General features: G+C 36.5%; 1 protein-coding gene across 1 annotated transcript in view; it reads left to right on the top strand.

Annotated features, from left to right (window-relative positions):
* CNTNAP2 (contactin associated protein 2) overlaps window positions 1-24,358 on the top strand; it is a 1,020,353-nt gene that overhangs the window by 844,116 nt on the left and 151,879 nt on the right. The window contains exon 15 of the mRNA XM_058040331.1: window positions 7,382-7,509. Coding sequence (XP_057896314.1) covers window positions 7,382-7,509 — 128 coding nt within the window. The remainder of the gene's footprint in view (window positions 1-7,381; window positions 7,510-24,358) is intronic.

The following is a 24,358-nucleotide window of genomic DNA, read 5'->3' as shown; positions in this document are numbered from 1 at the left end:
TTAGATTACTTTTACTAATTGGTTTTCAGTTAGAAACAACTTCTCTACTTATTAGATAAGTAGAAAGAAAAACTAACAATTTGTAGGATCGCTGCACCTACAGCTTCCAACAGCAGTAGGTTAAGAAATCCTTGTGAGGAGAAAAGAGCTACAGATGTACAAGCTGTGTGCTATGTAAGAAAGGTTAAATAAAACTGATCATCTGTCCTGATGGGGTAAGTGCCACTTTGAAAGAAGAATCATTGCTGGGGATTTGCCTTCTTCCACTCGCTCATGAAAGTAAAATGGGAAACAATCTTCTGGGGCTGAGACTGGGGACAAAATTAAAAAGTACAATGTGATATTTGCCTCTAAGGACTGAAACTGAGATCTTTTATGGGGCCACAGATTATGTGCAATACCCTTGAAATACAGTATTTAAGGAATGTGAACTGATTATAGATACAGAAAATAAGATGTTGTGGTTGGCACAATTAAACTTTGAGGTCAGGTAGAATGGAGAAACCTTACTGAAAAATAGGCTCAAATACCTAAGTTTTCTTAAAAATCAGTACAGATGTGGTAGGGGCCTTTACAGAAAGGAAATAAATAGTCAAATAGTAACATGGAATTTTAAGAATATGTGATATTACTTCTCCTATATTTTGTCTTTTTATTGGCTATTTAGATTATTATTTAGAAGAGGGGTGCTGGTATGCTTTTTTCTATGTGGCGTCTAGCAAGTAACTTAAATTTTCTGTCACACCCAAACAGAAAAATCTGAGATTTTTTTCCAATCTAAGCCTCTTTTGTTGTAACTGGAGGCCATTTCCCCTTGTCCTTGTTACTTGGGAGAATGTGCCAATCTCCAGTTTTCTACAGCCTACTGTCAGGTAGTTGTAGAGAGTGATAAAGTCTCTCCTGAGTCTTCTCCAGGCTAAACAAACCCAGCTCCTTCAGCTGCTCCTCACAGGACTTGTGCTCCAGACACCTGACCTGCTTCAATGCCCTCCTTTGGTCACTCTTACCATACATATGGAGATTTTGTGAGGTTATCTAATCAAGCACTTCATGCCAGGGTGTGATCAGTATAAACCTTTTCTCAGAATATTTTATGTCAAAGTTATACAAGCAACTCAAGACACGAGCTAAGTCACAGCATCCATATATTCCCAACGGGCCTGCCATAGGTTTGTTTCACTTCTGTACGAGGTGTATGTATAGAAGCCCTGTGAGGATGAACACTGCAGGAAGTGCCAGTGGGAGGGTAGGAGTAGTGGTGGATGCTCATGCAATTGGGTTTTAGTGGATCATTTTCTGGATGCAGTAAGTCCCATACTTCTTTCAGTTTTCTGGACCAAATTCAACACAAAGTTATGCACTTCAGTACAGTATTGAACTCAACTGGCATATAGGGGCTGAAGTCAGCATTAACTATAGCCATCTGTTATTTTGTCATGCCATAGTCAATTATTTTTATTTAGCTCTTTCAGTCATACAAAATAAAACTGTCAAAGTTGTCAAGAACTCAGAGAAATGAAGCCTCTGAGCTGCTGCTCTGAGATTTTTAATATTTCTTCCAATACAGATCCTTGTGCCCTAAAAATCCTGCCAGAAGTACGTTTGGTCTGATAGTTTGATAGGATGTGATCCAAAGACTTGTGGTTAGTAGAATAGATGCAGCAAAGAATTCATCATTTATCTGCACAGAGCTTCCAACAGTACTTTGAGTAGTGTAGATATTAAAAATATTAAAAATATTAAAAATATTTAAAATATTCCAGTGTCCACACATCAAAATATTACCATCACTGTAATGCATTCAGATATAGAGAAGTGTAATTAAAATTCTTGGTGTTTTAAATTAGGTAGTTTTTAAACAAGTGAAAATAGTAGAGTTCTTTATTATTTTTTCCTTCAGAGCTGCAGTAGCCTGCTGTTCCATATAAAAGTTCAGCATCTGTGAGGGGATCATGGAAGAAATGTAGGTTTCTCTTTGTCAAAGTGATATATAAAGAAAGACTTTCACTTCCTGGGGCATGTTGAGTAGCTGAATGGGGCATTATTTTATTGTTCTTCAATTGATTAGACCTGTTCAGAGGAGAGTTTTCTCATTTCTGTCATAAAACAAAGCATTTAAAACTTTAGAATGAGTAGAAAACATTTGGGACATTGTTAATTGTGGGATACTTTTAATATTTTCATAAACTACTCTTTTTTAAAATAATTTTCTGATTTTGAAATATTTTGAGAACAAATAATACTGATTTTAAAATGCCAAATGAGATTGAACTAACAGGAAAAAAAATATTTGAGCAATGTATTGCCCTTTCCAATGTCAATTTTTCCTTTAAAAATTCCCATATCATCCATTTCCAGCTCGACATTCACAGAAGTTTCTTTTCTTGGCTTCAGCTGAATCCCAAGTAATCTTGTCTCTGTAATTACCCAAGGTGAAAGGGACATCCCAATTTAGCATTTCTTCTAAAGGAAATGCCACATATGTTCCCTGACTTGATTTAAAAAAATTGAAACCCCAACATAAAATTGATTAAATTGTTGACAGATGCAAAGATCAGTTAGAGCATGGTAGAATTCCTAGATTTCCTTCTAAAAATATCTCAGTATAGAAATAAGAAAAATTCAAAGTCAAGTCAGAAGAGTTGCTGGACCTCAAAAGAAGAGAATCCATAAATTTCCTTTATTGCTTTAAAATAGCACTAAAGAAATTAAGATTTTAAGAGGTGCCGCTCTGCTTGAAGAAACTTTCTGTCTCAAATGGTCTTTTGGAATATGAGCAAATACTGAGAACAGGAAGATTTTCACTGGAAACTGATTCCATATTGTTCAAATGAAAGCAGAGCCCCATTTTCTCTCTCTATTATTCACCTTTCTCTGTGGTTATTCAGTTTCTCACAAATTCCCATTTGAAAGGAAAGTCAAGAAGTCCTTTCAGGCAAGAGAATCTGTAGAACCAGTGTCAACTCTCTCAGTCTCCTTCCTGATGGATTTTTTTAAATGAGACATATTTCTGACCAATTTGTCAGTGTATCTCCCCTTAAATTAATTTGATATAGTCAACTCAATCCTTTGTAATTTCTAAACCAGGATTACTTGTGAATGCTGCACCATCAGCCTCATGTCTTTAGCATAATTCAAGTCAAAGTAGGGATTCATGTCAGTAATTTGGGGGCTGGGATTAGATGATCTTTGATCAAATTGTTTAGCCTTTCAGGAGGTGAGTGGCCTCAAAAGTAAAAATATTTTATGCATGCTAGAAAAGCTTAATTGCCTTAAGATCAGTCTTAACTGTAAAAGTCCCTCCTTCTTTTGCTTTTAGGAGACACGTATTTCCAAGGATCTTATCCTGTCCAATGCCAGAGTATTGAAAAATCTTAAATTGAGTTATGACCTTCTGTCAGTTTTTATGACCCTGTACAGTAATGAGGAATTTTCCATAATACCCCTTGTCAGACAAATCAAGTGTGAGTCATTAGCTCCAACTTAACATATAAGGGCATCTGACGTGACAAGACGTGGGAAAGGGACAAAAGAGCTGTAAGGATACCTGAAAACAGCAAAACCCAACAGCAAATAAAAACTTTTGTCCTAGAGTGTATGGTCTGCAGTTTATAATTCCAAAGGGCAGAGCCCTGGGTGTAGGGTGAATCCAAAAGTGTGGCTTTAATGCTCCATAACATGACTATTAAAAAGTTAGCTAAATTTTATCAAAATTTTTTCATGAGTTTTGCTTCAATCCTAGTTTTTGTTTGCCCTAGTTTTTGTTAATTATATCTTGTTTATTTCCAAGTAGCTCACTTCCAGATTATTACATTTGCTGCCAAAGTTGCATTGTTCATTAAATTCTCTGTAATATTCATTCTGCTTAGTAGTTTTAATATAAATAAAATTCTTGCCAGATATCTTTGGATGAGAGAAAATACCAGCATTTAGTATGCCTGTGCCCTTCACAATGTTTTTACAGGCACTGGTTTGCAGATCCTTAGTGGACTAAACTGCTTTATACCTCCCTCAGATTATGGAAATGCAGGGATTTATACAGAGGTGCTCACATAGTAAAACCTAGGTCTTGTGAGAGGTGGAAAATTATATACCTTTGAAATTGTCATACTTTGGAGTTTGCATTCTTCAAACCACTACTAATCACCAAATTATATGTGCTTAACACTTCATTTTCAGTCCAGTAGGTGTTTTATTTGTATTATCAAAATAACTTCAGTTCCTCAAGTCATGAAACCATATCTTTTAAAACGGAGTCCATTCCTACCTGTAGTACATTCTTACTTGTTTTATTTTGTATGGCTGGGCTGGTAATTAAGTGATGTCTAACAAAATCAGAGAAAATGAATTACTCCAGTAGCAGTAGTCTGGTTGCATTAAATCATTATATAAACAAATTAATAATGATACAGGATCTTATCATTACTTTGAATATGTCATTTACTGATACATATAAAATGCATTTCTTTTTTACATACTACTGAATGCTTATAAAGAGTAAGTAGATGATCATAATCAAAACAATGATAAATCTCACACTAATATCTGCTACTTTCATTCAAAGGCACCCTGAAGCACTTTGCAGACTGTTATATATAGGAAAAGAAATTAGGAATAGAAAATTACACTGAGATTTCATCAATATCTCCTGGTAATAATTACAGGATTTGATCAGATTCATTCATCTCCCATTTGGCTATTAATAGGAATATGACACTCTCTGAATTCAATCTTTATTCTCTTGAGGGGATTTTCTTTGGTGAGGAAAAACTTCAGAGACTTTCTCCACCCTATTAATGTGCAAAGTCTTTAAATACCGTCAGAAGAAGCATTATCACTTGCAGGAATTGAGTGTTCGAGCTGTGATTATTTCTAAGTGTGTTGTACAAAGTCAAGCATAATAATCATTCTTGAGTTTAAAACTTTTTTGATTTTGTCAGCACTGATTAGTATTAGTCCAGAGGAAATACAAGTATGTTAGAAAAGCATAACACAGCCATTCAGTCTCTGAGTCTATTTGTCTTATTTGCACATGAGTGGCCCAAAAATCATCATTATCCCATTTTTGTTAAGAGGGAAAGAACTACCCAGGTTCTGCTGGTGAAAAGGCAATTCACCTCTCTCAACTCTTAGTTCAACACTCCCAGTCCTCAGTAGTTTCATTATGAGGGAAAATGCTACAATGATGACACAAGTAAGTGATGGCCAGAAAATAAGGCTCTTTCTGAAAAAAACTCTAACAATTATTGTCATGGCAACACTTTAAACTCCAAGTGCATAAATAAAATATTAAAAGGAGTAAAAATTATCAATAAAGAGGGAGAAAATTGTTACTGCTCCTTTCTATTTCCTTCAAAGAAAGTGAAAGCTATTGGTGACAGGAAAACTGCTGCCCTCTCACATCCTGATTTGGAGCTGAAATATTAGCTGGTTTTGTGAAAGAGGAGAGAAAGAAGAAAGAGAGAAAGAGAGAAAGAAAGAGAGAAAGAGAGAAAGAGAGAGAGAGAGAGAGAGAGAGAGAGAGAGAAAGAGAGAAAGAGAGAGAGAGAGAGAGAGAGAGAGAGAGAGAGAGAGAAAGAGAGAAAGAGAGAAAGAGAGAAAGAAAGAAAGAAAGAAAGAAAGAAAGAAAGAAAGAAAGAAAGAAAGAAAGAAAGAAAGAAAGAAAGAAAGAAAGAAAGAAAGAAAGAAAGAAAGAAAGAAAGAAAGAAAGAAAGAAAGAAGAGAAATGCCAATAGTTTTCTTTTACCACTCTTCGAAGAATTCTTTATTTTAAATGGATATGTCCAACTTTAAAATGTTCTTTGAAAGAGAAAAAATCAGGAGAGAAAGCCAGTCTCAGAGGAAAACCTCATAAAGAGTAAAGTGATGACCTACATTTATCCTCTATTAGAAGAGAGTGGGTCCCAAGGATGCAGTCTTTAGCAGTGACAAAGATTAGGTCTACATACCTGCCTTTGTTATTCACTTTTTTCTTTCTTAAATGGAAAGTCCTTTAATCTTTCTTTTCTTATACTGCTTGTCTCCAAATTGATGAAAAGGATGCTTTGTAAAGGGCATGGCGATCTGGGGATGATCACAATGTGCAGGAGCAGCCTGCCAGGGTTCCTGCTCTCCATTTTCCTCCCTTTCTATCAATGTCCTGTAGCAGCCTCACCGACAGAGCACCTGCTGCAGCTGTGTCCATCCAAAGAGGGCTAATGATCTCAGCAACTCAAAGAGTCACATTACACAAAGGAGCAAGTTGTCTGAAGGGGAAGAACACACACGTTAAGTAAAACAGTCACCTGCTCTTTGGAAAACTCTACTAATTAAACCTCTAATTACTCTCTTCATCACAGAGAACAGACTTAGTTCCAGTGAGCTGTTGTTCGAAAATGTGATGGCTATTTTCTTAACTAATTCAGTTGTGCTCCTTTTTAAAAAAATGTTTCGGTTTCCATCTCTTCAGATGGACCAAATAAGGGTGATGACTGGAGATGCTACAGGAAAACAGTGCTGTCCTGCTGTAAGACTCTGAACATTACCAGAGATCGTGCAGATCCCTGCTGCGCTGCCCAGTTATTAGCAACATAATGAGTAGGATCTTGGACTCATCCAAGTTAGAGATGAAAAAGGCTTTCATTTTCCTGAAATCATTACAAGTTCTCAGTTATAGTCATATTGTGCAGTTCAGTTAACTTTTCTAGATACTGAATTCATCCTTAATCCTGTGATATTTTTGAACAAAGGAATTGATTTTTTTTTTAGATCAAAAAGTTCCTTGCTTTAGATACCCAATTACATGGCAGGATAAAGCCAAAAAGAAAGAGGGGGAAAAGAGAGAGAAATAGATGAATTTGTTTCCTCTTTCTTTCTTTTCTGTCAAAAATTTATAATCTTAACACTATATATAGGGCATTTTTTCCTGTGTTCATAAATTTGCCTTTTATGTGTGTGTTTATATAGAAAAAACAAATAAAAACACAAACAGAACAAAACAAAGAATACAAGCCAACAAAAAAAATATTGCAACCAAAAAACCCCACAGAGGCAAACCAGCTGAGAGACAAAGTACCCCATTAAATATTGCTTATTTCATTTTCTATTTGGAAGAAAGAACACTCTATGCCAGTTGGGTTCATCTCTTGAAATAATAAAGGAAAAATATTGCAACTGTGCACAGTGATTTGGTCTAAGCATGAAAAAAGCACTGGGTTACTTGCTGCAGTTGAAATGAGGAGCTCAAAGACATGACTATAAATTGAATTTTTGTGGTCTTGCTAACTAAAATGAGGTTTGAGTTGCGTGCAATTGTTGCATACCTGTTTGTTTGGTGCTTAGATCAAGGAAAATAATTCCATAGGCTTCACAGTTGCTTTCCTTTTGTGTCTCTGTAATTCAGGAGGAAAGACAGTGGGATGTTGTCCTACAAAGAGCACCTACCAGTCAGCCAGGTGGTGGTTGGAGACCTGGACCGGCCTGGGTCTGAAGCCAAGGTGTCCGTGGGTCCCGTGCGCTGCCAAGGAGATCGTGAGTTCTCTGGTTTCCTTCTGCTTGCTCCTGGGTAGAAGCTCAGTTGGAAAGGGGTAACTTTGGAGACACTCCATGGGAAATTATGGCTGTCTGCTCAAAAGACCTTTTGCTATTAAAGCATGTGATCTGAGAAATTTTGTCTATGAGAATACACATATAGTGACTTACCTTTTCATTTATAATATCAATATTCTTCTTTAATTTATGGTAAATGTGGCAACTTGGATTATTCAACTAAGTTTATGTAGATGAGCAGTAATACAGATTGCATAATAATATCTCTCCACATCTGTGCTTCTCTTGGGCGCTCTTGTCAGCATCATTATCATTACTGTGCTTCTATAAATGATGGCAAAACTCATCACTGTAATCTCTGGCTGTAGGTGTACAAAGTTTGACCAGATGCTAACTGTATCAGGACTAGATGTTTCCATGAAAAACATTGGGAGTTTTTTGTTGCAGTCTCTGGTTTCCACGCTGAGTGATGATGAGGGGTGTACATCCTCCAGTCTGATCATCTACTGATAGAGTAAATCAGTTTCATGTGTGAATTTCCACTGCACACACACTCAAAATTGGAATGCACTGAGGAAAATTGTAGTCTTGCTTCAGTCTATTTTATATTTCAGGAGGTGAAATTTACTAGCAAAGGCAGAGCAACTGTTTAAGACCCTTCTAAATCACACTTCAAAACTTCAGACTCTGCAATTGACACACGTTTCATTTGTCTGCTGTGTTTTAAGGCAGTTCTCTTCTAATAGGTGCGGTAAACAATGGTTGTCTGATTTAATTTAAAACAAGTAATATTTGTGTGAAGCATAAATAATATAAAACCCATTCACAATAAACAGTACTATAACTCAGCCTGTAAGACAGACATGATGCAGAAGCATTCACATCATATATTTGTTGCTTGTTATTTATGGTGTTTGACCAATCACAGGTCAGTCTGTGTTTGTGTCTCATCTATGTTCAATAAACTTTTTTGTAATGGGCTCTTACAACTGATGACAAAAAATAACAAATATTATTTTTCTTGCACCCATCTTCCTCATATTCTGAATTTGAGTGCTTCTAGAAATGTCAGTCTCTAAAGTGTGAGCCATTTCTAAATATTAGTATAAATGAAACTTCATCTGAGCAGGCAATAGCCTTTATTAGAGTGTGACTGAGTGACACAGCCTTTTGGGAAACTGAACGGGTGTATTCCTACCATCCTGATTAATTTCATTTTCTCCATGAACTTTACAGATATGATTCATAGTTTTTGAAAAACTTTGCCTATGAATCAATTTGAATTTCCTTCCATGACCATATATTACTGTCAAAAATCTAGTATAATTTTTCTCACAGGAGATAGTGTAGACCCCAGTCCTTTGCCAAGCTCCTGTTTTATATTCCCAGTGCATTTACTAAGCACTCCCCTTTGTATTCTTTCTTCAATGTATGCAACAGCTGCTGTTTCACCTTGTGGTAAACAAGGTTTCCATTCCAGAGAAAATTCCAAAATTTTAGACTGTGCTTTTATTCCAATTTTGAAGAAAGATCCAAAGTACCAAATTTCTGGGAAAGGATTAAAAAAAACAACAGCAAACCATAAACCAATTTATTTGTGTGTGTGTGTGTGTGAGTGTGTGTGTGTGTTGCATGCATCAAAACCAACATTATTAGTACTAAAGATGTTGAGTGTCATCATAGCAAAGTTCATGTGTTCAGTTAAATCCATTTGCATGTTTAAATGAAATTCAGTTCTAGTTATGAAGACTGTCTAAGAAATACAAATTTTTGTTTTGCTTGCAAGAAAGGTAGAAAAAGTAATCAGCCAAATAAATATTTACCTATTTAGAAGAATTTCTCATTGTGGTTGCAGCCAATACTGTGACAATTTAATTTGTCTTGTCCTGAGGGTTGTCCATATCATGTGTTTTATTAATCCATAGTCCAGTGATATTTTGCAGTACATGAAGTGATATTTTCCCAGAAGAATTGCAGAATAATTTGCCACAAACCTCATAGCTAACATTTTGTAACATCTAGGGACAGGGACATGTCACCTGGGCCCACTCACAGCTGTACTTGAGTACAGCAGTAAGAGTACCACAGAGCAAATGGACTTTGCAGCCCTTAAAAAGAGACAGCTGAAAGCTCTGAAATACCTGAGACCAAAGAGAATTAAAGAAAGCAAAGATATTTGTCATTTCATACAATTCCCTTCTTCTCATGCTCATCAAATTCTCAAGGATCCATTAATCAGCAGAAGCCACAACAATTAACTGTTCCTACACTATTGACTGACCAAAGTAAACCTGAAAATCATTCATCTCAGTGCAATTTGTTTTGACACAAAGCAAGGGAGATTGCAGAATCATAACTGTTTTCCTATTGCAAAAATAACTATATTCTTCTTTCAGAAATATAGGTTTTATTTTGGTCCCATAAATGACGATTGCATTTTTATTTTTGCCTAATTTATTACCTGATTAAGGCTGTTCTTGAACAGCAGCTATTGTTGGAGATAAGCATCAGAAAACTGGTGTATGCATGATTACACACCTCTGTGTTCCAGAAGTATTTTTCATATTTAACTACACCTCACAAAACACTACTTGCATTATGAAAAGCAGTCAGCAAAAAGGGCCTTTATTACTCCTCTAAAGATCTGCTTAAGTGGCTGAATTCTATCAGAATGACGAAGTCTCATCCAGTCACTGTGGCAAAAATCCCATAAATCTGGTCTGGGGCCTGTTTTACACCTTGGAATAAATATGTAGGATGTCTCTTTTCTATTTGCCATTTTAGTGTTGAGGAATGCTTTCTTAATATCTAATGATTTTTCCAAGTGGTGATCTACCAGGGAAGCAAACTTATCCAATTTCATAGAGAACACGTGCACCAAGAGGAAATTAATTTGGTGGGGGGTTTTGACACTGTATTGCAATGATTCAAAATCAAGCAAGGTTTTCAGCAGATGTCCGCTCTACACAGACTTAAAGCAAAGCAGTCCTTCCTGCCCACAGCTCTGTGAGTGTTGTACTTACAGAATGACAGTGGCAGTTTATCAGCACAATCTCAATATCCTCTTAGCAGAACTGGAATTTAAAGTATAAACAAAGAAAACCTGTCCTTAGTCTCCACAGTAATACTGGATAAGGGAACTACTCTTGTTTTCCCTGAAGTAAAGTTATTCTGTGCAGGATCTAGAAAAAAGGGCACAATAGAATGACAAATTAATAATTTTTATTCTTCAGTTAACCTTGAGACACTGATTAAAATCCCTTTACAGACCTGTTACAGTTTTTCTAACACTTATTAGCTGACTCCACAGCAGCCCTGCATTTAACCTGGGCCAACCAGTAATAGAAATACCTTGTCCATCTCTTTATGCTATTTCACTGTAATGCAAAGGGGCACCTTGAGTCTTTTCCCAAAACACAAGTGTACTGAGGGGTTTTTTGTGTCTAAGCTCAGCCTGAGGTGGTAGATCAAGGCTTCAAAAGCAGATCTGGTAATTTCTTTTGAAACCAAACTGAAGAACTTAGCGTGCCATGGTGGCGCTATTGCTACAGAGATTTTATTGATAATCATATTGAATCAAAATTACTTTTGTGGCTTCTGGCACCTTCTGAAGAATTTTTTTCATTCCCCTTAGGAAAATACCAGTTTTCAAAAAGCTTCTATATTTGCTACCTGCTAAGAGTATCCTCTTCCCAAGGACTTCCAAGGATTTTGATTTGAGTTTGTTCTTTATAAGCCCAGAGGGGAATAGACTGACTATTCTGCTCTAGATTTGCTTTTCTCCTTGAGTCTATTTTCCTTTTGTCCCATTTCCTCTATAGCAAAGACAGAATTTAAAGGGGAGATGTTTTTTACACAGCTCAGATTTATGTTTTTTCCATCTCCTCTGCTGTACAGTTTTTATCCTCCCAGTAAGACTTTGATTTCTGAGCCATGAATCATTTTCTTGTATATTACTTCTATTATCTGTAATCTTCAAAATGTGGAGGAGGAAGCAGCTGCACTGACTGTGGTTCTTTCTAAGCTAAGTTTTCATGAAGACCACTATCAGCAGTGTGCTTGTAGAACCTGCAGAGACAGACAAAAAATGTCCCCTTGGCAGATAACAGAAGTTCAGGAACAAATCAAAACTCAGTTCTTCCATCAGGGCATTGACATTTTTTTGAGCTTGTATGCATATAACCATGCATATGTGTTCAGGGGAAATATACCTTGAGTTCTTTTTTTCAATGATATTGATTATGGTTCATTATTACTGCTTCCATTACTGATGCTTTGTTTCATTAGCTTAACACTCCTGGCTTTGCTCCTTTTGGAATGTTCCAGCAGAGTTGGTTTATTTATTCAGACAGTGGTATGGCCATGCACGTTTCTTGTGACTCTGGGTTTGTATTGAAAACACTCTGTAGTTATCTAAACCACACAGCCACTTCCAGGGTCACTGCTTAGAGGCTGCTATCCTTGGTAAGGTGTGGGTTTGTATTCCTTAAGCACTTCTTATTCATCACCTGTGCACACTGGTGACTCAGAACTGTCACTTGTAATGAAAATAAATTAACTGTTTCATGAGCACGCTAAATCCATTTTCATTACATTGCAAATTGAGGACTCTTTCAACATGCTGAACTTGTTTTTCAAGGGTACCACCTGAGTTTCAGGGAAAAAATAGCACAGCCTCACAGTGCAGTTTCCAGTTACACATTAAACTTATGTCTGAGGTCAGTTCTCTAGTAGGATATTCAATGCGTCCACTCAGACAAATCTGCAGTGCTGTTACTCTAACATACATAGGTAAGCTGGAAAGTATCCCAGAAAAAAAAAAAATCACCAAACAACAATGTATTTGAATTATTGAAAGATTCAACTAGAATTGAATCCTCTAATGGAATTAGAAACAATTTACTCCTACTTTATCTTGGACAACATTCCAGTTATATAGAGACTTGCCTTACATGTTAATGAAAGTGAAAACACTGTATCAAATGAAAATTAACATCAGTGATACCCCCTACCAAACAACAAAACCCAGCCAGAGTGCTCTCAGAAAAATACAAAAATTTGTCTTTTGAAACTCCTGAAGCAATGATTCTGCCAGAGGCTTCTGTGGTGGGATTACAGATCTGAAATTTAGGCAACTCCCTTTTGAGTTGTTAATTACTTCTCTCCCACTAAGGTTAGAAAACCAGTGAAAATATCTTGATTTTTCTACATTTCCTTATTTTTTTTTTTTGCTTGTATTGCTAGATATATCTACCTACATTTTTATATTATTATTATTAATTTCTTATGATTTTCAAATAAATTGTGATATGTTTGGTAAGGAAAATACAAATCAAAACTTGAACCATCTAAGACTTTAAGGTTTTTTCACCAGTACCTAAAGGTGCCTTCAGTACACATGAAAGTTTGTCTGCTGTATTTCCACATCTATTACCACAGCATGTCTTTATGTGCTGCACTGGATTGTAAATTGTGCTATTCAAGGGGAAATACAGATTCATCCGAAGAACATCAAGACTTTGTACTTGCTGCTTATCACAGTTGTTCCAGTGCTACCAGCAAAACAGGAGAAAGAAAAGTGTCCTTTCAATAAAAGCAGCCAGCCAGCCAAGTACTGCCAGAAGTACTGTTTCAGACTCATTTGATTTTTTCACTGGATTATGCTGAGGATGACAAAACTACAGTCTTCAGTTCAGATCTGGGTAGGGATCTTTCCTTTAGTTAATCAAATTCCTGAGGTTCCCTTTCAAGTGCAATTGCTCTCCTCAGAGACCCAAGAGAAAAAAATGACCCACTAGGTCATTTTTCTGAAACTTTTAAAGTAAAAAAATCCATTCTTTTGCAGTTGTTTAACATTCAATTTAAATATTGTCATTTCTCATTCTTAAGACTTTCCCTTCACCTTTAACCCTGTTTCATAATGCATAATTAAATTTATTGTGGAGTTTAACTAGAATTTATTTTCATTGTCATGCAGAAATATTTTCTCTAGGAAGCAGTGCTTAAATGCCCTCCTGTGGAGTCTTAATATTTCTAAGAGAACTCTTCATTTTCTCACCTCCCAGGAAAACTTAGACTGTGGCCTGTTATCTTATACAAGTATAGGCTGTTTCTGGCCATGTAAATAAAACTTTGCCTGTCTTGAAAATAGAAGCTGGAAAATCTCCATTGGTCTCATGAATTTAGGGCATTTCATGGTGAAACATGTCCAGAAATGTAAAGGTGGATATGGGATAAAGTATGTCCTTCTCATACATGTGTTCTTGTGTCCTTCCTAGGCAGCCAAGTGCTCCAAGAGCTGGCATTCTGGCTGGTCATTTGTCAAAGCTTTGTCATCCGTTTTAATTCGAATCAGTTCTCTACAATTGCACTCAAAAAGTGATTCCCTGATGTTGTCCACCAAAAATTTTTTAATTTAATTTAGGACTCCCTATTATGTGTGTTTTCAGCAAGATAAGCACTACCTTAGATGATCCATCGTGAACAGTACCAAAAATGAGAAGACCTAATATCTCTGAAATTGCAAATCAGCTGGAATTGTCTTTGAGTTTGGGCAATGGGGAGTAGCAGGCAGTGTGAACAGCATTTGAATGTGTGTGGTTGGAATTATTTAAGTTCCAAAAACATTTTCTTTGTTTGTTGTAGTACTTAAACCTAGCTAATCATTCTTGACACTTTTCTCCTACCCCTTTGTATTTGTACAAGAGCAAATATTTTGGCCTAGATATTTGGGCCAAATTAGTCTCCATAGATCTGTAAGATTCTGTGAGTGCTCTTTCTACATAAAGCCCTGGTTTGCTTCTTTTTTTATATCATCTCAAAACCCACAGGGAATTGGTAACATTAATGATTTATAAGCTCTCAGTGTTTCTACAGTACACGACCTTTACTGAGGTTTATTACATGGTCATAAAATTCTCTTACAGTTCAGACTTTGAATACATGTGTATCCATGGAATAAATGCTTGTAAAGTGACACAGTTTTAACATAGAAACATATTGACTCATAGGTTATATATTAATATTTTCTATTGCCCCCCACTCTCTGTCAGGTTTTGTTATGTTTCCTTTCTGAAAGCAAATCCTACCCATGAGATCTACTTATCGCACAGAGCAGGAAAAAGCACAGATCACACACAGTTTAACCATTTTCCTATTGGACATGTCTTTTTATACCTGACTGAAGGAACAAGATGCCTGCAAATAGTGCAAGAGAAAAAAGTAACAGTAGAATTAATTTCAATTTTGGCCAACTAGAAAAACAATGTCCCATACTGTTTCTGCCACATGAACATCAGTAACCCAAGGTAAAAAGGAAAAATGTGGACTTGTTCCCATTAAAATATACCAAGGAAAGATCATTTGAACCACAAGCAATGGCTCTTGATGCAGTTTGAGACCCTTTTTTAAAATCCTTTTCCAGCATTGCAAAGATCCAGTAGAGACTGGATGCATTGCTCAAAATAGTGAGATTTATGACACTTTTGCCTAGTACCTGGTAGTGTGTGAAAGTATTATAGATTACACTGTCACTCAGTGTGTATTTTCATTATGAATGCAATTTACATTGCTGGAGACTTTTCCTTAAGGTCATGAAGGCAGTATACTCTGAGTATCTGTTTTGATAAGAAATGCATTTCAACCTGCTCATCTTTACTGTTTACCTGCCTGTAGTTACTTTCCTCGTGCATCTTCCACTGCCTTTGAAAAGGAGAGTCACACCTGTTTCACACATATGTGAGTGTAGGTACAAAGAAAAACACAACTCCACAATTTATGTCTCCACCCTTCCTAGATTCATCATGAAATGTAAATCTGACAGCAAATTTTTAAGATAGGAATTGGCCTGCCTATTCTAGAATAATTTTAATTCTCACATGCATTCAATTCTCCTGAAATGTGTACGTTGGTATAAACTACAGAAGACAGTTCATTCAAATATCAATGAACTAATAAATTTTGCTCTTTTTACATATTTGCTGAAGTAACGAAAACATATGGCAATTGATGCCCATGTTCAATTCTCCAACTGATCATAAAAGAAAAAAATGGTGAAGTTCCATGGAGGAGTTATGAGCTTTATGTTTCCAAGATACAGAATTCAAATGCAATTAGGAGCTAATTTTATTCAAATTCTCCTCATCATTATGATTATACTGCAGTTAATTTTATCTTCTTTAACGCAAAAAAGAAGTATCTGAAGCAGTTCACGTAAAGTATTGTCTCTAGATTCCTAGGGAATCTAAGCAAGCATCGTTAGTCTGATAGATGATATACAGTAGCAGCTCATATTAAACCCAAATCCTCTTGAAGTTATGCTTTAATTATAATTTCAAACATTTACCATCTCTGTGATTATAATGCATATTAGTATCTTACTTCTTACCTGTAGCAAAATAAGAAAAGCAATTGTGTAGGATACAAACGAAATCTAAGAATTAAATGATGAGAGAATTCCCACAGTGTATAGAAAAGTGATGAGAAGGAAATGTCAGTAAAGCCATGAGGAATTAGGAGAATTCCTGTGACTGAAATGGGGATTGAGAAGTTTCTGGAATCCTGTCTATGACATGTACAAATTTGCAGCCGCCTTTAAATTTCACCCCATTAGCCTGAGATTTCTTAGAAATGAGGTATAATAGGGAGGGAATTATCTATATTTTTTTTTAGGTTGGACTCTTTCTCACTTTAATACTTTTGGCCTGTGCATTCCTGCAGCACTGACTGACATTTAAAGAGCAGAAAGAACAGAAAAAGCCAGAGTATGATTGAAGGTGAGGTAGAGTGAGGTCAGTGTCATTCATCCCTGCGTGTAAGTTATGTAAATTCAGTCTCATTTAGACATGGATAAGTGATTGGCAGCAGGATGGGGGACAGCCATTTATAGCCTCACAGCACCCAATATCTGACACTCAATGCAGAGTGTCTCAGTAATACTTAAAATGTTCAATCACCAAGACGGAGAAACTCATAAGAAGAAGTTGGAGACCTGTGGTACTCGTTTAACTTGCACCACTGATCTCCATGCTAGGGAGCCAAGCTAACTCTAATTATGTCTAAATACAAGCATTGACAATGGTTGAACCTTTTCTATCCAATGATAGAATAAAAAGGAAGGTCAGGAGTGTATTCCTCAATCATAGCTGCTACTCGTAATGATTTCTCATCCCACAGGCTACTCTCCCCATCCTTTAAGTGTAGCACTGAATTTTAACAGCTTCAGTTCAAAACCTTCCCATAATCAAGTCCTATTATATGAGTATATATATAATTATGCACTTGCTTTCCAGAATATTTGAAGGAACGTTATCTGATCCTTCTCTCTCTCAGTGAAGCGGGTCATTCTAGATTTTAATGTAGAACCATGATGCAGTTCCCAAAGGAAACTATTAACACAGGGTTGCAAAGTTGTGCATTTTTGTCAAGTGATTAGAAGTCTGAACTGTTGAAAGGGAATATAATAATAGTTTAAGAGAAGTGGAATACATATATTAAAAATTAACCTCCTATTTCTTTTCTGTGATCTATTTTTTGACTTTTTTCCTGACCTTTGCCTTCTATGGAAAACTTGCAAGTGTGGGAGAGAAAGGGCTAAAAAAGCCCTAAAAGAAATATGAAGTATTGCCTACTTACTCCTTTTTCCAATGATAATGCTATGGATAACTTCCACTGTTAAATTTCTGAGTTTGGGTATGCTGGGTTCCAAATTAATGCTGCAACCTGTGAAGAGCCATAAATTAGATATTTACAGAGCAGGTTTCAAAGGACAGCTTGCATTTCCCCTTCATTCTTCCTCTTTTCTGTGCTTAAATCATTCCTTCTGTGAGGTGCCAATTTGGTTCTTCAAGGCAAACAAAGAAACTTGCAAAGCTGATAATTTTAGTCAATGATTTTATTTTTGAATCAGATCAGATAGAATTAAAAGGAGATGAGAGGGAAATCCTTTACCTTACAAAAAAATTCTCTTTTTTGTCATTAAAGAAATTAAGAGCAGTTCTATCCATTTCCTGTTATGAACTTACAGTAATCAGTCCCTCAAAGATATTAGCTAAGCTCGCAGAATCGTGAAGCTTTCAACTTTACAATATTAAGCAGCAAATTCTAACATTTTTATATGCCTGTATTTTAACTCTCATTCGTGAAGAACCATCTCCACCTCTGATTTGGTCTAATTCAGAGGAGCAATATTTTTCATGAGCACAGCTTTCAAAGAAGCAGTTATGAAAAGAGAGCCAGTAGTGATTTATGGTTTCAAAATTTCTTTTCAGCCTGCTCTTTAGCTAATCAATTTCCAGCATGCCCACTGTATCTATATTTTTTTCTTTATCCTTGGTTTCATGAACTCCTGCTGATGGAAAGCTTTTGCCTTGTCACTCCAAGTAGATCTGCTTCTGAAAACTGAGGAACTAAATCAGTGTAAATCAATTATTACACACAGAACATATTTCATGTATCTGTGTTCAAGTAACTTCCATTATCATTTCTTTTAGATTAGCTATGACAAGATTAAATTTAAAAGAATTTATTGTTATGAGATGTTCTTGTGCCTTTGAGTTTCAGATTGAGGCAGAAGTAAATTTCATCCGCAGTTGGCAGGACATATCCCAGGAAAATTGAGATGTTCCCAAAAATGTAGAAAAGAGATTCTTCCAGGAAATACTTTAATTTCCCATCCCAAAAGAAGAGGAAATTCTCAGAAATTCTTGCCATGTAAACTCTGAAAATATAAGTCATTTGAAATGGAACATGTTGGTTATCAAGTTCTCACCAATAGAAGGACACCATTGTGACTTTGACTTTCAACATTTTAGAAAAGAGCCTTTTTCATCACTAATTAACTGCATTTCATAAATGAAGTTTTGAACTAAAGGCCTGTTTAAAATGCCCAAGTCAGATTAAAATTTTCAAACCAATTGGCTCAGTGTAGTTGTGTTTCATTAACAGTTTCAAGAAACTTTCCATTTCCTTCAAAACTCTCAAAAACTCCAGTGCTTTCTAAAAATGGCAAGATCTTGCTAGAAAACTAAACTAAATTTAGCATTTCCTTTATGGGAGAGGCTCTCCTTCTTTCCTTTCTGTAAATGCAAAATAACTCCCTATGCTGAGATAGAGATTTTGGAGATTTCACTTCTGTAAAATAAAAGTAAACATTCCTGAAGAATCCTCAGTCCTGTTTAAATCATAATGTGGTTAACTGACATTTTACCCCTCTTTATCCTGAAGTTGTCTCCCTATATCATCATGTAGAGAGAGCTTTTCCCTATTCTCTGTGCATACACTGTATTTCAGGTGGCTAATCTGATTTTTCTCCATAATATCATTAGGCAATTTTGAGATCCCATAAGGACAGCCAGTCATTAAATAAAAGTGTTATTATCATACAGATCATTGCAGCTATCCCAGCTCAGAAAATCTGTAGTAGTGTAGGGCAAGATACAGGCAAATAAAATTAAGACGCTTAAAGAAATAGGCAGTTTTTTGAGAAAATAGCAAACCAGCATCTGAAGCTGTAAATTCAAGATGTGTTTCATTGTTATCAGTTCAATAACAATTTCCCATAGCAATGCAAAAGGAAAGGTCTTTTGTTCATTTTTTTGCTTAAATCCATGAACTTTTGGAATATCTAAATAACAAAAATGCATAGGCTTTCATTGTTGTAGTTCTTTATCATTTTAGCACTGACCTGGTAAATTTATTTCACATTGTAATGAAAATATTTTCTGAAATGGGGACAGGAGATAAGCAAACCCAGTCCCCTCAGACTCTCCTCACACTTCACATGCTTCAATCCTCACATGCTTGTTGAATATTTCATAGCTTGTTAACCAGGAAAAGGGCAGAGATCACAGGCTGACTGTTTTAATGAGTCAGGATCTGTAAGTCAGGCCTTTCTTTCTCCTGGGTTTTACAGGACAATCCTGCTAAAAGGTAGCTGGTACTGATGCAGTAGCTCATCCAACACCTGGACAATGCCTTTTCACATGTGGCTCTCTTTAGCTGCTACCAGCCACACAGACAAGCAGCTGGGAGACCAGAGCTGTTTGTTTGTGTCTGCCTAGCTATCAAACATCTATAGTGTTCTGAGGAAGGGAATAGAAATGGCAAAAATTGCCTCAGTTCCTTCCTGATCTTCAGCGGCATAGAAGCTGGTGGACATCCTAACAAACCAGAGACCAAATATATATATATATATATATATATATATATATATATATATATATATATATACACATCTAGATATACGTATATATATATATCAGGAGCTGCATTGCCTATCCCCATCAATCCTCCTGGAATCACTTCAAAAAAGACTTGTCAAAATCCTGAAAATCCCTAGATAATTACTGGCCCAATTAATTAAGTACTCTCCACTCACATCCAAGAATACATGAACAAAACCCTGGACCAAAAAAGATCCTTATCCAATGAGAAATTGCATATATGGGTAGTGACTTACCAGGAAAAAATAAGATAGTGTTCTGCCTCCAAAAATAAATTTGATGTTGAAAGAAAATGTGACATGTAAGACTATCAAACTCAATTTATATCAGCCTTATTCTATGCAGTACCATGCATGAAAATAAAAAAATTACTCCATGATTTTCCACACAATTTCTTTTCCTTTGTGAGTTCAGTGTGTAAGAACCAAAATTATTCTTTAATAATATTCACATGTTTCTAAAATGCACCTGCAAAATTTTATTTTTCTGGGCTCCATGGATTCTGAATTCTGCAGACTGTATAAAATATGAATCATAGGTAGAATTGTTAGACTTGACCTTTTCCCTGAGATCTTTGGAGAAGTGATGGGTTGTGCTGTAGATTTCTCTCTCCACCTTGTTACTTGTCCCCTCTTTCCTAGTTGTACTCACCCTTGAAGAGACTCAGGCAAGTAAACATCAACATTTATCACAAAAAGCAAGCCAGGGGCCCTCCACATCTCCTCCCTCTTATTTACACATGAAGAGTCAGTAGTTCATAGCGACTGAGCTAAGGAAATTAAATTCATTAGTAAAACAAGAAACATTCCAGACGTGCACAGCACAGCTTGAAGTATTCAGCTGAGGAACTAATTAAAAACAGATAGCTGAGTTTATAATGAATAAACAGACATTACTGTGGGTGGAAATAGCTAGCACTAATATGTGTATTCCCTGTTATATTTGATGGGAAAGTAAATTATCACATATACTGAAGCAACTTGAACAGTTAGAGCTCTCCTGAAGCTTTCAAGTGCAGACTATCCTAAAGGTGGGAAGCAGACAGCAGGATCAGCAAACGGAGCCCCTGCAATGATGTTTTTGCAGCTCCCAGCCTTCCATCACAAGGGTCTGTGCTGCCTGAAACTCTCACACAGTGAAAGCAGGCCAGCCCTTGCCTGGTCCATCGTGCATTCCCTGAACAGGAGCACAGGCCTCTATGATCCTCTGAATAGAGGTTTTGAATAGCTTTTCCTTTCTGCAGCCCCTTCCCTTACCCATCACTTCTGTGGGCACACACCAGTGCAGCACTCCTGGTGTTTCACAGACTGCTGAAATACCAGAGAGTGCCCCGATGGGGTAACCAAGGAGCTGATAGGAAATATCTGCCCATCAACATCGAGTAGCACTGCAGACATTTAACTTCACCATTTGAAGAGGATCAGATTGTTTCTGCAAGGAGCAGATGCAAATGGCAGGGCTGCCTGTAGCTGTTAAAAGGCTTAATGTTGTCTTTCTTTATCAGATTTGTAGACTGTGATATGCTGCACACCAGCCATTTCCAGAGGCTGCTTTTTTTGCACAGCAGTCTGTAAATGAGCCGAGAAAACACTTTTCATGACGTGAAGGAAGCCAAAAGACATATGAGCTTTGAAAACACAGATAGAGAAGAGCTCCTAGGGGAGCTCAAATAGCTATTTACTAGATGAAAATAATATTAAGCTGAAGTTGAGTTTGCCAATGCTTATCACCAAACTGGAAGTTGAACACACAGTTTTGAATGCATCAGTGTGATAATAAATCCTACCAGCCATTGGTGGTATAGATTGCTAAACACTTCTATGATATCCAATCCTCTATCAGAAGATAGTGTGGGCTCATGCAGAAAATCCAGCTTGTATATTCTTGATTTTCACATTTGAGGCCAGGGAGAAAGAGAGTCAGTTATAAAGTTTAGCCTACCTGAGTCTGTATTTCTGTACTCACAGATACTCATACATTTAATTTTCCTTGGAGTGTTAAAGTCCTTTTGAAATTTATAAGGGGCAGAAAGATGGAGGGATCCAGTCAGCAGGAGTTCAGACAGCTGGCTGCACTAACAACCAACTTCTTGGCTTAGAGGTACCACTAAATCCCCTGTAGCTGCTGTCCTTGAAGCTGCTGGAAGCCTTCTGCAGTGAACTTCACAATCTCCATGGCTGCAGGCAACTATTGAAAAACCAAGATATTCTGTTATTCTGTTTGGTGCTTGGATCTACTCCAGTCCTTTTGCCCAAGGCATTTATCCCAGACTATCTAGGATCATGAGCTGGTAGCCTAGGCTTGGTTTGGTTCCATGAAATGGAGGAAATCCATCACATTTCCAGATATAAATAACTTGACAATTATCATGTGTGCTCCAGCTTGCTTGTGTGTTCCAGTTTAGTTTATTTCATATAATAGTATTGAATGGCAGATGGAAACAAAATCCTGATTTTTTTCCCTGCTGCCTGTAAATAAGCACTCCTTCTACCTCTGCATTTATGAAAGATAGGCATACTTAGCCCAAATATTCAGCAATAAGCTTATCTAGAGAAGTTTAAATAGAAGTTATTTCAAACCCCCTTAGACAGATTAAGACTTCCAGATGTAAATTTAGACTTGATATGGTAATATATATTGGTTGAGGTGTTTTTGCGACCTTAACCACATTATTCTGCTTCCTGCAGCCACATCTACAATTTATATAAAAGATGAACTCCAGGGAAAAAAATTCTTGCAAAAAGTATCTGGTATTTTCATGCAGCTTTTACAGTGTTTTTAAAAATCAGTTAATTGCATTTTGCCTTGCTCACATTTATAGTATTTTAGGACTTCTCCCATTCCAAAAATGGTTTAAGAATTTGATTTGAATCAAATGCCACAAGGCTATTTGATTCAAATCAAACGGACACTGTAGCATCAAGAGCTGCTCCCAGCTGTAACACCTGATGAATTAGCAATTCCTGGAGTACTGCTTTGCAATTTTTTAGAAGCACTTAAAATACTATATATCTAGGAAACAATATAGCTCTCATTAAAAAGTCGAGATTTATGGACATTTGACCGAAGCAGATTTTTGCATTGCAACACTGAAGGGCTAACACGCTCACCTCAGGCTCAGCTGAATCCCTGTTGTCAGGGCCCACAGTCAAAATATTCACCATCCAAAATGCTGATGTCCCTGTTCCTTTGAAATAGAGAATGCAAGAAAAAAGACACTTTACAAGCATAACATGGAAGGATCCTAGCCCTTACAGGAAGGATATGCTCTTTTAAAATCTAACATATATCTTTTATATTTTTATCTGTGTTGACTTTTTTTTTAACCCCCAAAGTAACATCTTTGGCCCCTTGGGGTTGTTTTTGGGGGGTTTTGTTGTTGTTGCTGTTGTTCTTGTTTGGTTTTGTTTGCTTGTTGAGGGATTATATTTTCTATATTCTGAATTCATTTTCCTATCTCCTTCTCCCAGAGTTGATATCTCCCAGAGATACTAATACACTGCTGGAAGCAGAGTGAGGGCAGAGAGAGAACAGCTTCCTGTGGTTCAAAGGAACATTCATATCAGTGTGCCAGAGCTTGTCTGGCTCTCTGCCGTGCCCTGAAGGTGAGGAGTTGCCTTTAGAGCTCTCCTGTTTTCAGCAGGAAAGACAAAGTCTCACCGTACCATTTCCGCATCAAATTGACTTTCAGTTCAGCAAGCATCACAGATGAGCTGTCTGGAGACAGCTCTATCAGCCCTGCTGTGCACAGAATTTTGGGAATCAAAAATTCCTTTTTTCAACTGCTGATGCTCAACAGTATGTCTTAAATACAAATTTATTCTAAAAGTTGACAGAATTCAAATTTTGAGTGGAAATTAAAAGCTTTCATTGTCATGATTCTACTTTGCTTTTGTTTGGGGTTGGGGAATACATGAAAAAAAATTAAAAGGATGTAAATTATCAGGTTTTATTTTAATGGGGAAAAAATTTAAATTCTAAAAGCAGTGCTGTTTCTACTCTGAAAGTGTTTCCAGGGTAGTATATTAACTTCATTATACACTGTGCCAAGTGTATATTAACAAGAATTTTTATTTTTTCCCCACACAAAAGCTCCCTGGAACATACCAGAGTCTCAAGCTCCATATGAATTGTAAGAAAGCAATGTACAGCATATTCACCATAATGCATCCCATGAGATTTCCAGACTGTTAGCAGTATAGTAGCTGTATTTTTATATTTTTGAGTTGTACTTTTGATCTCAAGGTACTTTGAAGTTTTTTTAAGCACAAACAAGTTGACTTGCTGCTTACAGTGCTGTAGGATACAGTATTCAGCAGCATACAAACACCTTTAACTCAAAGGAGTTTCATGAAGTTACTAGGGAAATTTAGGAAGGTAGGTTGCAATTGCCCAAATTTTAGCTTTTCAACAGCCAAACACTGCTCTTTCTGAAAACATCCTTTAATTTTCAGTAGCCTTAGCAAAGGTAACTGCAAAAATATTTCTTCACAAAATAATATAATTTTGCATGGGAAGTCCTTGTCACAGGACTCTACAAATCTTACATCATTCATAAAGGGACTGAGAAGTTCAAGGAGAAAAAATAATGCATAGAGTTATTAAATATA

This window comes from Melospiza georgiana, chromosome 1 (assembly GCF_028018845.1).
Source record: "Melospiza georgiana isolate bMelGeo1 chromosome 1, bMelGeo1.pri, whole genome shotgun sequence".
Lineage (NCBI taxonomy): Eukaryota > Metazoa > Chordata > Aves > Passeriformes > Passerellidae > Melospiza > Melospiza georgiana.
The sequence above is the reverse complement of the archived record's forward strand: the minus strand, read 5'-3'. Positions and strand labels throughout refer to the sequence as shown.